The sequence below is a fragment of the Achroia grisella genome, unplaced genomic scaffold, assembly GCF_030625045.1.
Source record: "Achroia grisella isolate CSIRO2021 unplaced genomic scaffold, CSIRO_AGI_Agris_v1 utg1174, whole genome shotgun sequence".
In the NCBI taxonomy this organism is placed as follows: Eukaryota; Metazoa; Arthropoda; class Insecta; order Lepidoptera; family Pyralidae; genus Achroia; species Achroia grisella.
The window spans coordinates 2,167,958-2,184,505 of record NW_026712590.1 but is presented as its reverse complement, the minus strand read 5'-3'; the positions used below and the strand labels follow the sequence as shown (position 1 = coordinate 2,184,505).

The 16,548-nt window shown below is 31.3% G+C and overlaps 2 protein-coding genes across 2 annotated transcripts in view; both read right to left on the bottom strand.

The window, feature by feature from the left end:
• Positions 1-16,548, bottom strand: part of LOC131852165 (latrophilin Cirl) — a 352,107-nt gene that overhangs the window by 294,577 nt on the left and 40,982 nt on the right. The gene's annotated exons all lie outside the window — the stretch shown is intronic.
• The window catches only part of LOC131851643 (uncharacterized), a 147,117-nt gene continuing 142,933 nt past the window's right edge, over positions 12,365-16,548 (bottom strand). The window contains exon 4 of the mRNA XM_059202164.1: positions 12,365-12,537. Coding sequence (XP_059058147.1) covers positions 12,365-12,537 — 173 coding nt within the window. The remainder of the gene's footprint in view (positions 12,538-16,548) is intronic.

The following is a 16,548-nucleotide window of genomic DNA, read 5'->3' as shown; positions in this document are numbered from 1 at the left end:
AAACAATATTTATGTCTGTACGTTTGTATACTTAGCACCTATGTCAAATTTGACTATTACTTTTTATCCGTGCTAATTCTTTTTTCCAATATTTAATATTACATGTCTATATAGGAATACAGTCATTCAACCGTGCTATAATGATAACAGAGGAAACAAAATGTGTAGACTGGACCAGTTCTCTGAACTCGCTCACTTTTTACAAACCTAATGAAAATAAGTTGTCTGGAGAGATAGTATATCTGCCACTGTGACCAGGGCTTTAACGGCGAAATTTTTAAGTGTTCCTGCTAAAATGGGAAAGCGGTAAGTGTAGCTATAAATCTAAAAGTAGAAAAACATCGCTAGCCCAGCTTTATAGGTTTAATTTGATGCGGTGTTTTTGGCCGACTTAACTTAGCAACGGGTAAAAATTATGTTGTACTCAACCGTCACGATATTACAGCAACTATGGCTGTTTTTAAATTCGGAATATAAAAAAAATATGGCGTCTTTTTTATATCGAATTTATTTTTGAAAAAGGAATAGAGCGGTTATATTTAGGTATTCATTCTCAAGATTTACAGAGGCAAGGGCTGTTTTTAAATTAGTGATTAAAAAATGCTAATATTTTTATACTGTGCTTAATTTTAAAAATAGGAATACAAGATTTATATTGTTATATAAACGGTTGCTCTTACTCACACATCCGTTCCAATATTATAGACCGCCTGTTTTAAAAAAAATCAATGCATCTTTTTATATCAAGCTTATTTGAAAAAAGAATACAGTGGTCATATTAATTATTGTACTCAACAACGTTACAGACGTTCGTTAGTTCTTTTTAAATTTGCTATATGAAACAGTTTTGTTAATTATAGATAATAATATATACTAAAATATAGTACTGTTGACTAGTCATCTCATGTAGACTCTACCGCCTATTTAGGAATCAGACAAGAGTGGACAAGAAACTCGGCTGCTATATTTAGAATAAATGAAGTTTAAAAAGAGACTGCGCAAGTTAAATTTCTACCGTTACGAACAACCTACGCGTCCATTATCAAATTCAATTTTAAAATGTTTAAATCTTAAAGCGGACACACAATATCAATAACTCACATTTGTTATCACAAAATGTGTCTTATTGCTTTACAAAGTGCTTTAAAAATACTTTAATAAACAAGTTTCTACGCATACCATTATTTAATTCGGTTAATCGCTTATCAATCTTGGATTGTATTAGTCAATGTCTCTGATACTAAAATTTGTTGCGAATTAATGTTTAAGGACAAGGCAGAATATAAATTAAATATTTATATAATGGAATAAAGATATTTTACTTTGTAAATAAATAAATTATATATTGTTATTAATTATATATCATACATTTTATAATATTGTAACATTTAAATAAATAAAGACATTTTATTTTATTACCCGTTCTAAATAAAAATCATATTATTAAACATTATAACTTTGTAGTATATTTATAATACCTAATTAAACAATTTAATTCTTTTTAACATGGAAGACAAACGAAACAGCAGATAAAAATTGTAAACATGTACTTTTAATATGGGCACGATTAGCAAGAACAATAAAAGTGACAACATAAGAGAATTCCATAATGTAAAATAAATAAGTCATTTAAAATTATCTAAGTATATGTACAATAGTATATGTAACAATTTAATATATTAGATATTAAATTGTTTAAAGAGGTTGCAACAGTACTAATAATGAATATAGAAAACTTAACTAAGTCACATATTATTATCTAGGTTTATAACAAACAAACTAAACAAATTTAAGATTCTAACGAAACATGCATAAAGTATGTAGTGTTTCACCTTAACATTGAAAAATACATATAATTAGGCGGGTCCATATCTCTTAATAACGAATTTAACGTATGCTAATGTGACTACGCTTTTACGAGTTCATGGACTCCACGTTCATTGGATACAGTGACCATGCGAACGCGGACCACACATTTCCGATAAGAGTCGGACGGCTCGTGCCAAAGACACCTTTCGAATGGTGTATTTCTAAATATGCGACATAATCACGAGGCGCGGTTTCTCCTGAAAACCATTGTGATTCCTTGTGAATTTGCCACAATGGAATAACTGACCTGACCTCATGCTCATCTTTTCACCTCCACTGGTGCCCCGACCGCGTAAACCGTAAAAATTGACGCAAATCTAAAGAGGACGAGATGCATCATACAAATTGTGAAATTAAACAGCGTCTAGTAGAACAATCGTCCGACTGAACCGATTAATGAGTACTTAGTCATAAGAGTTACATTGATTTTTCGCCAAAAATTTTCGCTCAGTTCAATCACTACCGCTCATGACCGATCCAATAAAAGATTTAATCCGCTCTCGCGTCCGCTTATTCACTATGCCATTAATACAAATACATCTACAGCATTATTTTTTTCTACATGTTATGCAAATATGAACAGATAAAGTCATATAAATTACTTGGATACAGTAATGGAGGTCGGTATAAGAGAACAGTATAATATGGTTTAATTGTAACAGTATTATTATCTGATCTGTTTGTTTGTCATGTGGAACTGAAGCTTAAGTTTTTACATTCTGATATATCCGATAAAAAACGGTTTTATATTAAACATGATTCTTACATTATTAATCTAAGTTAAAAACACGTACACACTGAAAATGAATGACGTTTATAATTAAGATAAAAAAAAATGGAAGTCTTTTTTTTAATGTCATTGACATTTGTATTGTTTAAACTATTACAGCGTAATTACAATATTTATCTTCTGAGCTTATTTATATAAATAATGAATCATAAAAGTATATATACATCAGAAACACCTCGTTAACACAAACTATTCCAGTAGTAGAATTTACACTGCATATTGTAAAATCTCACATAAAACAGCACGGCTCATAATAATGAATACCACACAATCTGAAACACGGCTCCAACAAAACAAAGTAAAGGCATGTCGCCGTGTTGTCAAGTAGGTCGTATAAATTCAAAGGTTCTGCAGGAATGGCGCGTAAACTTGGGTCGTGGAGACCTGGACATTGGGTCTGGTAGTAGGGCCACGTGAATTTTCTAAATGCGAGAAACTTCTAGAATTTTAAATGTACAGTATAAATGTATTTTTATCTGGTAACCATTTTCCAATGATAGATATAAATTTTACACTTTTTTTTTAATTATTTAATGTTGAGGCATACAACAAATTACAATAATTAAGCTTTTTTAAAGTTATCCATATTCATAAAAGTGTAAATTATTTTAGTAATTGAACTGCTTTTATTATTTTCTTTAAGGTGTTTTTTTAATTCAGATACAGATTACAGAGGTACTTAGTAGTTAAAGTAAGTAAATTAAAATAACATGGCGATCAACAAATATTTGACTTAACATTTAATTAAACATTTTCAATCTTTAGTGTATGAAATGAAAATAACAACAATAGAATTTAATATTATATTACGCTATAACATTTATGTTTAGGTAAGTTTACATAAAACTCCAATGGAGTCAAAGTTTAAAAAGAAAAAATGTTAGGTTTACGGGAGTTGATAACAATATACACATATGTTTCATTTAACTGTTTACGTATAATAATGATTCCTATAATTATTCTACGACAGATACACAACGATATACAAGTACTAATATAATTTCCTAATGGTTCCGTTTTTTTCTAACTGCATTGTTGTATGGAATTCTTAAAATAATATCGTATAACACAATCAACATCTCGCGTTTACTTAATCGGCTTAAAGCGTTAACCTTGTTCACACATATTCGTAGATTAAATATTAATTTTAGCAAAATGTCAATATTGGAACCAATACAATATTTGCGTATTTATTTATTACTACCTATACCCGCGAGTTCGTCTGACTTTTTAAGATAAAAGATAACCTATGTTTGGTCTAGTTATTTTTTAACTTTCGTGTTTCAAACATATTATTTATATTATTAATCAGGTAAAAGATGCGGTTAAAAATATAAACTACTACTATATTATTATTATAGATCGTACCACAAGACCAAATCTTGTGGTACGATCTATAATAATAAAAATAACCCTGGACAATTCATACAGTGCCATCCAGTCCCAAGCTAAGCCAAGCTTGTGTTTATGGTTACTGATATAAATACATAGATGTATTTTTTTAAAACATGTAAAATACATAGAAAACACCCATACCGATACAAACAATCATAACCATAAATACAAATGTTTGCAAATCGAGGAATCGAACCTGCGACCATCAGAAGTAAAGCGGTGTGCTAAAACTCTAGACCAACGAAATCTATCATTATATCAACAATTTAGATCCGTTCAGTTATAAAGATGGACTTTGTCTAAAAAGTCATCAACTTGGGTATACCCGTCTTCTTCAAAGTACGCTTTGTAAGCTGAACTTTGGTTGAAGGGTGAAGTAAAGCAAATTACAGGATAAGAGGCGACGTCTTAATACTTCAACGTTGCTAACGCATGAGTGATATCGTCATCGCGATATGATAACGTGATGTCTATATAGTATATAGGTTACCAATTACCATCAAGAAGGTCGTGACTTTGATTGTAAATTTGTGTGAATGTAAATCATTCACACAATTTTACAATCATTAGTATAGTATAGAATCGAAGACAATTGCGGAATTTTGTGTTTATGAGATCTTAACTAGCTCTTTGAGAATCTTCTGATTATTATTCTGTAGAAGTTAGAAAGAATCCTTTCTAATTGATTCGAGTTAATTTTAGAAAATGTAACGATTTACCTGTTTATGGGCCAAGTTACTGAGTCATTACGAACAGATAAATTTATATATCAAGCTATATTATTTCCACAAATAGACTTGCGTTTTTAGACAGATTTCTGAAAGATCATCATAATGCTTGTAACAATACTTGTATCATAGAAAACACAAGAGTTCTGACTAGAATATATATTCATATTTATTCAATATACATTTTGTACGAATTGTCATCATAATTATAATAGATATACTCTCAAATATGTAATCTTAAGTTTATCAAAGTACATTGATTTATATAGTATACGCTGTTTAAAGAAAGTTATGATTGAACAAGAGTAGGTACACTGTTAATTTAATTTGAATAAAGAATAACTTAAATATAATCTAACTTAACTTCCACTTAAGTGCACGTAACTGCAAATGAATATAGTAAGATAAACAATTGACTTCGTATGATGTGGTCACCCGAGTCGCTTACGTCAATAATGGAATATTATGTTTTAAATGTAGAACTTGTTTACTTTCCTCCCGGAATGTTGTCACCCTACTCTGGAGAGTTGAACGCCGAGCAACTAAGTTAAGTACGTCGATGCTGTGTCAGCGAAGTTGGTGAAAAACAAATGTTGTACGAAGACACTTCATCTGTTACAACTTTGTATGACACACAGTTTATCAGGATTTCCATTCGGCTCATATTGAAATGATGGCGATATTTTTCTTACGAGTTCGACATTTTTGATCGACTTTGAACATTATGAAACAACAAGGTAATGGCAGAATTGAAATCGTGTCGAAATTTGTAAAGATAAGACAACATATATTTTGTGTCTGTACCACTGCTGGATATGTCTATACATGTTTACCCACCAATGGAAAACAAGTCAAGTCATATAAATATGTACATAGTTTACTTGTCTGTTTTTTTTTGACATCCTTACTCTTTACTAATATTATAAATGCGAAAGTAACTATGTCTGTCTGTCTGTGTCTTGCTTTCACGCCAAAACCACTGAACCGATATAAATGAAATTTGGAACACAGATAGTCTAGACCCTGACAAAGGACATAGGCTAGTTTTTAATGCAAATAAAGGGTTGCAAGGGGTTGAAAAGGGATATGAAAGGTTATATGGAAGTATCCTCATTTTACGCGGACGAAATCGCGGGCGCAACTAAGTAGTTATAAATATGTTCATCCATGTGAAACAATCAAGTAAGTTGGGTGATTCTGGTTCTTTAGTCTAATTAAAACTACCATATACCATTTATATATTCTTTATTCAAACTATACGATGAGAAAAAATACTATTTGTCTGTAAGAGATTGCTTTAAGCGATAAGGCCGCCTTTTGTTAAGCACATTTATATAAAGTGTTCTTTTAGTTAATTATTTTAATTATTTTATCAGTATTTACGGGTTTTTATTATTTTGTTTTAAAACTGAAGAACAAACGTTTGGAATAAAAACTATAAAGATCATTGATATTTCAATATTTTCTTCTGTTTATTATCGAAATGATAAGATCATTTCGATTATTAAAAAAAAACAAAATTATCGAAAAGACACGACAACAATATTTCTTAAAATATAACAACAGACATACAATTAACATTTATTAAGATTAATACAAAGCTTAAATTTTATTACACGGAAAGATGATTTATGTGGCAAAAACTCGCTTAGCAAAAAACAATTTAGCGCGTTAAAATGGAAATTAACTCAATGGCGAATACAATAAGGTCTCGTTTAATAGGCATCATAGTTATAATATGAATTACAATATCTAGTATATTCAAAATTTAAGACAAAATAATTATTCTAATACTTTTTCACTTCATGGCCCATTGTTCTTGTAATATGAGGAGATTAACATGAATAATTACCTAAATTAAACAAGTCTAAAAGTTCTTTAAAGATTCAAAACCGTAATTAATATACATGGATTCCATGTTACATTTTTCGAAAAATAAAATTAATAAAATTTAATATTTTACTGCATTAGACCCTATAGGTGACACTTATTCTTTTTTTTTGGGACAATTCACACAGCGTCATCGAGACTCAACTTGTATTATGGGTAATAACTGATACAAATACATAGATATATTTTTATTTCGTAAATACATACATATTATACATAGAAAATATTCAGACCGATACAAACAATCATACTCGTTAATACAAATGTTTGTGCCATGCGAGGAATCGAACCCGAAAATTTTAATAAAAGAAAACAAAATATTATTACTGTCAACAATTCGGTGTCCAATTTAATGTAAATGTATATATTACATTTTATATATACTATTTTTCTTATTATATATTTATTGTTACTTTATGCCAATAGGGCTACCACTCAGCACGTTATAGCAAATTGAATTACCACAATACCGATACAATATGCAGCTTACAAAGTTCTTGGCACAAACTGGTTCGTAAAACTGTTAATTATACTATATCTTCATGTTCAAGAACCTGCCTGTATTTATAAGTAATTTCTCTGCACTTCAAAAATAATTCCATACTATAATCATAAATGCGAGTTTTTATTTCTAATCTTTTTATGACTTTACGTTAATTTTTGTTGGGAACCGTTTGTTCCCAATAGTACATTATATCAAGTGTACTGTCATAGGCTTCTTATACCAAAAATATACATATATATTATCTAGAAGGTTCTGAAATAATGAATGGGAATTTGTATGGTGATTCAAAGACATGATTATATAGAAATATTGAATTATATAGAGCATAAATGACAGTCAATTCTCTTATCTCTGAAATGAAACGACGGTTACTATTTATGATTTAATTATATAAAAAAACCACTACTTTCCTTCAACAGTTAGTCGTCTAGTGACGAAAACCTAAGTAATAATAACATATTTTATTTATCACCGATAGACTGACGGACTGACTGACTGGCGATTGATAGTATCCAGTGTCGTAGGGTGATATTATCATTGTAACATGACAAAGGTTATCTTACAGAAAAATGACGAAGACATTACTCGTAGTACTAATTATTAAGTGCTATCTATCTGCAATAAATAATGTTATTGTAGAGTAATTTGTACGTCCTGTAGTTTATCGTTAAAGTAATATTACTGTCGATATCCACAAAAATCTTTATAGAAAACACACCAAGATCGCCGCTTTTGAACCCATGATATGCACTCACAGAAAAACATAAAACGAAACCTGTTTTGGGACCTCTGGCCAACACGTTTCCGGGATTACGGACCGCAAACCAATATCAACATTATTAAAGAGAACTTAAGTTTAAAATTGCTTGGAGAGTGTCCTTGTGGATGTTCGAGTGGTATAGTCGTTATAGTTAATTCCTATAGCGAGGTGAGAAGGTCGAAAGTCGTAAAGCAGATTATGGATAGGCAGGGCATGAGAGGTGTCAGTAATACGTTTCTGATGGCTTTTTAATTTGACCCTCGTGTGAAGGCCCGTTAGAACTCCTGCGCACTAATAGACACATTACTATGATTGTTGCTTTCATAGTAGTTTGCACGGTTGGTTGACAATGAATTTTTTATTACTTTATTTATTCATAATAATGGTCATTTTGATCAATATGACAGTCAGCAGGATTATTTATTAAATCGTGATTGAATCTAATCGAATTGCCTTCAAATAGTAATCGGATTGAAATATATTAATAAAACAAACAATTTATAGAAAGCAATACAGTCCCAAGGTAAGCAGAGATGGTGTTACTAGACAACTGATAGTAATACTTTTTTTTTCAAATACTAATACAACATTTATGAATATAACTGTTTCCATCGTGAGAGGAATTGAAGCTGCGACTACTGAAAGTAAGTGGTTTAACACCGCTAGACCACTGAGGTTGCCATATATATTAAGAAAGAAATTATATATATTAGGAAATATATTTCTCGACAGAATGTGCTTCAAATGTAGTACAATTTTCGATCCTAAATTTTAGGCATTAAAGTAAGTATTTGATAGTATTTTTGATATAATTAATGGCATATGTAACTTTATGGCATTATTAGAAACTGTATATTTCACAGAATTTAATTAAGCTCTTTAAATATACTTATTCTAACTAAATAGAACTTAAATACATCATATGTACCTTGATTTTATACTGTTAGTATTGTCAATACGTATATTAGATTTTCCAGCAAACAAACAGTACCTGAAAACAAAAAAAAACATATTGTTAGATATTTGTACGTTTGCTTAGAGCAATTTCAATTTTTAGTTAATTTGTATTTTTCAATTAAAAATAAATAAACCTGGATAATTAACATAAAACAAAATCTGTCGTCAGTTCTTCAAGTAGTTCGATCCAAGAATAGCTGACAAAAACTCTGCTGCACTCTTTTCAAATGCATCATTATATACTAAATAATTAAAATAGATCAGTAAATATTTATTCAAAATATTACATAAGATATTTTTAAAATAAACATTCCTGAAACATTTTTTTTTAAAGTACCATATTAAGAAAGCTACCTCCCAGTATATGCGAGTAAAAACTGTGTTATGACAAGATACGCAGTCATACAGTGCCTAATCACAGTTTTTATTGTTCTTTGCATTTATTAAAATAAAAAAAAAATGCCACTTCGAAAAAATTAAGGTAACGACCATAAACGAAAATACGCAGTGTGTACATTAAATTTACGCGGTTATTCGACGAAAAGAGCGTTCGAGGGTTACGAGAACTCCAGGTACGGTGTTGAGTGGAAGCAAACAATCTTGTTTACTTACTAGATTGGGGATTATGGCTTGCTGGTGGTGCTGCGCCCGTCGGCACTGCGTAAAAACTGTTTGGGCCGCATAGGGTTGCCGCCTAACTAATCTAATCATTTTGTTATTATTCTTTATTGTAATTAAAAGTTGTACAAGAAGTGAAAATTGCTCTGACTATATTAATATATTTTATTTTACATTTACTAGTGGTCGCCCAAAAGTCGAAATTCGACCATAATTAATTCAAATTACAAGTTTGAACATTGTTCAGGAATGTCAAAGTTATTTCTATGCATGTGTGTATCAAATACATGGTGGTATGTGAAATGTTTTTATTTTTATTGAATTAATGTATTTTTTATGCATTTTTTTAAATATTAGAATTCTCCACTCCTTCAGATATAAAATAAGTGTGCTCAATTTCATACTCCTCCGTTTGCACCATTTTACGTAAAAAGGGATACAAATTATTTGCTTCAGGTATTAATATAATGATAAAACATATAATAATAGACCATTATTTTAAACACTAATAGATTTTTTGATTTTATCACCACAACGGATAACTTGGCTGGTACTAAAACAAAAGATATAAAATTTTACATGTTTTATATGAATACAAAGTACCAACAGTAAGAAATTGTAAAATAACGATATTAGAACCGTTGTTACGATTTGTAAAAAAATTAACAATATCAACAATAACTTCCTATAACTCAATTGAGCTGTTTTGCATATTTGCGTATATCTTAAGTGTGAAATTTATCACAAGATCTGCGTATGAATTGATGACTATTTTTAACATTATGGTGTTTGCAAATTTATTTCAAACTGTCATTTGTATTACAACAGTGAACGGCCTTTCGCAGACTTGAATTCTAAATTAAGTTATGATTATGACATTATATTCTAACATTGTCTCACATTATATCTATTTGTGATATACCTAACCGTTTATATTTTTTGTACATCCGTTCAGGACGCATATTTACGTCATTGAATAATTCAAGTAAAAAGACGAAATATCATATAGGCTATTGCCACTTCATTCTCTCTGCCTACAACATTACAAATCTAGCGTTAAGATGAACTATCATTGGTGATACAATTTTATATAACTACCTCGGATTGGTGCATTCAACTACATGGTTATTACTTTGCCTTTATGTCCTCATTTGGGGTCGCCTATTAGTCGCAATATCTCGACTTACTATCTTTTCATGCATATTATCTTTCACATAGTCCATCCATCTATTTTTCTGCAAATATTGCGCAGGAGTATGAAGTTTCGTACATTTATAGTGAGTAGTAATGAAGGAGTACAGAATGCTATTTTTTTTTAAATAACCATAAAAATAAATTAAATTTGATATACACATGCATTTATACTCTATAGTTTATTGTTAAAATATAAATTTTGTTTTATTTGTTGGTTGGATAAAGATCTTTTTGTATTTTTTATTCTGGTCACTGGGCCACCATTCGACCACTGGGCCACAACTAGTACTAATATTTTTTTATATCTATTGATCGGATGATATCTAGCTTTGAGCATCCCTAGCTAACCCTGCTTAAACGGAGAACAGATGTGTCCTATTAATTTACACGTTCATTGCTATTGGACCATTGTACCGGACTTGCGTGATAATTCTCTCATTCTACGAGTTTGGTGCATACTTCATATTCTATGACAATATACTCAACTACAGTATTCAAGTTTGTTTGTTATTGTGGCTTATTGCACAATGAGACAATATATTAGACATTGTATATGAATAAAAAGGACAAACATATTTTTGTAATGCTGTCTGCAATAGATGTACCTATTTACTAGCATTATTATTGTTATTCTTTTATATATTTCCTCTCTTATACAATAGTGTATTATTATTATTTAATAATCAATTACAGGTATTAATAATAATGAATACAAAGTAAGAAATACTAACTTTAACAAATGCAAAAATAAGTTTATATATCAGGTTAAACGGTGTAGCCAGCCATTTAAAGTATTAAAAATATGGTTATGGTTAACTATTTTAACTGGATATATTACTTATGAATGATCCAATTAAAGGATTTGTTTGTACATTGTCTACAAGTAAACACTATTGGTTATAAACATAGCAATCAATATCAACAGCTGAGAGAAACATCTCAGGATAATATTGACGGGCAAACCTTCAAATTCCTTTGGTGACATCATCACAAAGTGTCACATCTCATTGGGTGGCTTTTAGCAAAAGCCAGGGATCCTGTTTTTAGATGTAATGACAGAACAGACGGCAAAGCGTGATGCTGACAGCTTTATCGGGGCTTGATGTAGGTTAAACATTATATGATTTTAGCACGATTCATCCCGAGCATGGTTAGCTAATAACATGGAGGTGAAGGTAGGTGCATGAGTGTTTTTTACAGTTTAAATGGAAAGCCGGGATTTTCTAAGATTATTAATTAGTGTTAACGCAACACGTTTAATTCCGAAAAAAGGTAACGTTTTAACAAAATACAGAGAATACAAAGTATAATAGTTTATTAAAAGATATTATACTAGCATGATAATATACATATTTGCTTTGCGTATCAATTTTCTACTAAAACTTGTACATACATTTTAAGCAGAAACTCCGAACTGAAATTTAAGCATTTTAGAAAATATATTTAACTTTAATAAATAGTGAGTACTCTATCTATTTAATAATAATTAACAATAGATAGATAATATTATATTCTACATTAAGATATAATGACTGTTAATTCAATGATATATTTTATTAGTTCATGCAATTATTTATGCCCTCCGCAAGGGCCAGGTGCAGCGGCCATGAGGGCGGCTGCTTCCCCGTCGACATCGTAGCACTGAGAATGTACCAAGGCTACTTCTCCTGAAGAGTAGTGGCCCGTCTATTAAGATGAATCACCGTCGCCGGAGCTGTGGCAGAATGCTCGCGCACACCCGTAGCTCCGGCAATAAGCTGTAGAGGTAAACCTTGGGGTTTTAGCCAATAGGAGCTCGGCAGTGCCTGCTCATGCCCCTGGAACTCAGTCTCTATGAAGGAATTCCCCAATTTTAAAAAAGGGAGGTTTAGTTTATGCAACGATTAGTAACAATTCTCAATTGTAATAAACATAAAAATCGAAGTGTTAGCATTTATTTATAAATCACTTGAGCGTTGCAGTTACAAGGTAAGTTGTACAATACGCAATTTCCACTTTGAAACGGTCCGTACACAATTACAAAGTTGTAAATTTTTATCTGAGAATTGTTAATAATAGAGTTAGATAATTAAGCCCCAATTGTTCACTTATAACGTTGCTAAATCTAGTTTGAAAATCTGAAGTTGTGATTACAAATATAACAGTATAAGCAAGGTTAAATGAGAATATGAGTAGAAATGTGATATGAACTATAGAATCTAAATAGTAATAATATAATAATAATAACCCCAGGCAAGTCACACAGCGTCATCTTGTCCCAAAGCCAAGCATAACTTATGTTAAGGGTACGAACTAGACCTGATATATAAATATGAAATATAAATACTTAGACATATTTTTTTAAAATACATACATAATATATATATACAGAAAACACTCATATAAACAATCATATTTATGAATACAAATAATAGAAATGGATGCGTGCGAGGAATCGAACTCGCGACCATCGGAAGTAAACTATACCTACCGTATACTAAACCGGTAGACCAGAATAGATAGTACATCTATACAATAAACTAGCTACTATGCGTCACTTAAGAGAATAAAATTTTATACCAGTTTCTACGACATTTTTAATTAATACTAAGCTCTTATTGGTTGGGCCGTAATGATATATAGACATCCTTGTTAAATGTTTATCCGCTACTAGAACAATTTTTCAATTGCAGCAAGTAGTTCCTGAGATTAGCGTTCAAAAAGCGAACAAACAAACTCTTTAGTGTTATAATAGTATAAATTTACAATATACGTCAAAAATATAAAGTAAAGTGAAAATAAACAAATTCGGAAAAAAGGGAAACAAACAATTTTGCGAAAAAGAGGGGCACGCCTGTACAGTACATAGATAAAGCCATCGTATCGGATGGGAGAGGGAGGTATTACCACTTTAACAAATTACTCTGTTTCTACACAATGGCTTTGTTGAAGGTTTCTATTTTTTTTTCAACAATAACTATCGCGCTTGTGTTAATACAGATATGGTTTTTTTTTATATTAATGTAGAGTATATTGTTTTAAAAGTTCAGTGATTCCGAGTTTAAAGCACAATAAAATTATACATTACTGCCTGTATACTATTCTATTTCTTTTGTATAACCATATAAAACAGTTATATAATTAATCAACACAGAATATTAAAAAAATATATACATCATAACTAAATACATCATACCTACAATTACCTGTTTATGAAAAAAGAAATACATACAATATCAAAAAATATAAAAGAAAATTACTATTTTCGTCTGTTTTTTCTTCTTCAGTTCGTCAGTTCTTCTTAATCTCAATGTATCGGAACTTTACAAAATGTCTTCTGTACGGTTTATTGCAATTTATATTCACATGACATCCATCCATACATATACTACACCTGTATGATGCAAGGGCGAATGCTAGTGTATAATATTCCTAAATAAACCTAAAACACTCCGTTTACGAACTGAAAAAGTTTACAATACAAAATTTATCTGTAGCAATATTTTTAATCGGCAATAAATATTGAACATCTCAATCCAAAATGGCGGTTAAAAATCACAAGACATAAGAACATCAACGGATGGCGCACATAAAACTGGCGGAACGACACACAGTGAGCCATAACTTTGCCTTAAACAACGTCGAGTGCACGTTGGCAACATTTCTGAAAGTCCGCCAAAGAACAACCACAGATCAGATATGCAACTATAAGTGGGATAGTAATGTAGCAGATAGGCAGATTTCCACGTGGTCCTCCCCGAAAAGAATCGTAGGCCATCGCAGTCCTAACGAATTCGTCACGTGCGAACTGACCTTAGTTTAAGCTTATTGTTCCAATCTTCACTGGTGCCTCGCCAGCAGAGACTAATAGCGCAGATGGGTAGGTACATCATTCCATATTCATCCATTAAAAAAGTCACTTCAATAAAAAAACAAGCTGCCAGTCCATCTAATAAGAGATAAGCGTCGCCTATATAGTATGAACAATACCACGGATATCAAGCGATCAGATGCCGTCCTCGGTACACTCAATCCTTTCATGATTCAGAAGACTAAGCCCAGATGGCCCCAGTTCATTAATTATACTTTCTTATCCTTCAAAATGCTGCTTCCCGACAAAAACAGGTAACACAGAAATATCTATACTATCTCTTGAATGGAGAGACCCTTACATTATCTTTAAATTCCTCCCGAAAATCCAGCCAAATACCCCGCCTGACAACTTGGAGACTATGAACCATATTGTGGACTAATATACAGCAGCGCTGTAGTAGGTAGGTAGGTGGTATTCATATTTAAATAGATATAGCAACACAACCTACGTTAGTTTACATTCCAGATCTCACAATCGGAAAATAAAAATAAATTACAAAATAACTGTATGTATAACATTATAAGATTTAACCTTATATTACCTATTAGTATAAGTAAGCACATACATTTTTTTTATTATCTAACACATTATTATCATAAATTCTCAGAATAAAACACAATTTTATTCTATATTCAAATAACGAAGAAAAATAATGCATAAAAATAACACACTTAATATCCTACCCGAAGTCATAATAATTAATGTTATCTTAATACCGATAAAAGATTTTTAATGCGCGCTGTCCACGCGTGTGCACTCACTCAACAATAATGCATATAGTGTGAACCTACATACCCTCAGTACTCTTTGGCACTCAAGCACGCGCAAGGCGAGAGCGGGCGAGCCACGAGGGGGGAGACGTAAGCGATTTGGAAGAGCCGATGAAAGCTCTCTAGATATTGAACGCCAGGGTTGTCACCTTTAATGGAAAACACGGCCGTATTTTTACTTAAAGCCATTTAAGGTCTCTCCAATATTCGGGGCTTAATTGTTAAGAGGCGACGCGGGCTTCGAAACATTTGAGGATCAGGTATTTGACTATTGTAGTGGTATCTTTTAGTGTCTTGAATGCCCGAGTAGTTGACACATCACTTTTCATGGGTATGGTTAACCTCCCGACTCATATTTACCGAAGAAAGCAAAAAGGACAACTGCAGCTAGCTCTAGTTATACGTGCGAAAAACATCTGAAATAGTGATTTCGGTATTCCCATATACCCTAAAAATATTTGTTACAAATATTTTTAGAGTTTTACAGAAAGGACTATGACAAGACTTTATATTCCTTTATATTTTCCTTTTAATATTAAATTGCTAGTTGTCATATCTGTTTGGGATTTGTTTTATTTCGACGACGATTCGAAATGAGAAAATTTCGTGAGATTGGGAGGCTTATTTTTTATAAAATTAACACAGGAAAAAAAAGAAAAACATAGTGGCCTGCTAATTAATAAAAGTACATTTTAGGAAAACACTTGGAATACATTTGTATGGAAAAAACACTGGCCGCGTCGTCTCTTAAGGTCTCGTCAATATTCGAGGCTTAATTGTTAAGTGGTGTTAATCTTTTTTCGCGAGTATCTAGGTGCGTGGGCGACTCGTGTTTGTTTTGGATCAATGCTATAATTGATTCCATCGACGTTGATTGTTTCGTAATCTTGTTTGATGCGGAGATTTACGGATTTCGTTCGCACGTGTGTTTTATTATGGGATGAAGCGTTATATTGACTCTCACGTTCGCAACTTTATTGTTTCCCAATTTTTGGCTGCAAAATATTCAGCTTTTTATGGATATCTTTGTTGTTAAAATCGCGGATGAATTCGATATGTATATAGTACATTCCCCGCACGTTTTATTGTGCCTTTTTTTTTTTGCAAATTTAATTCTTGTGATGTTTTCCGTCGTAATTAATCAAGTTTTTACTGTAATTTGTGCAATAAACTATAAAAAATAAATATCATAGAGAAGTACTTTGATATAGGTACATGT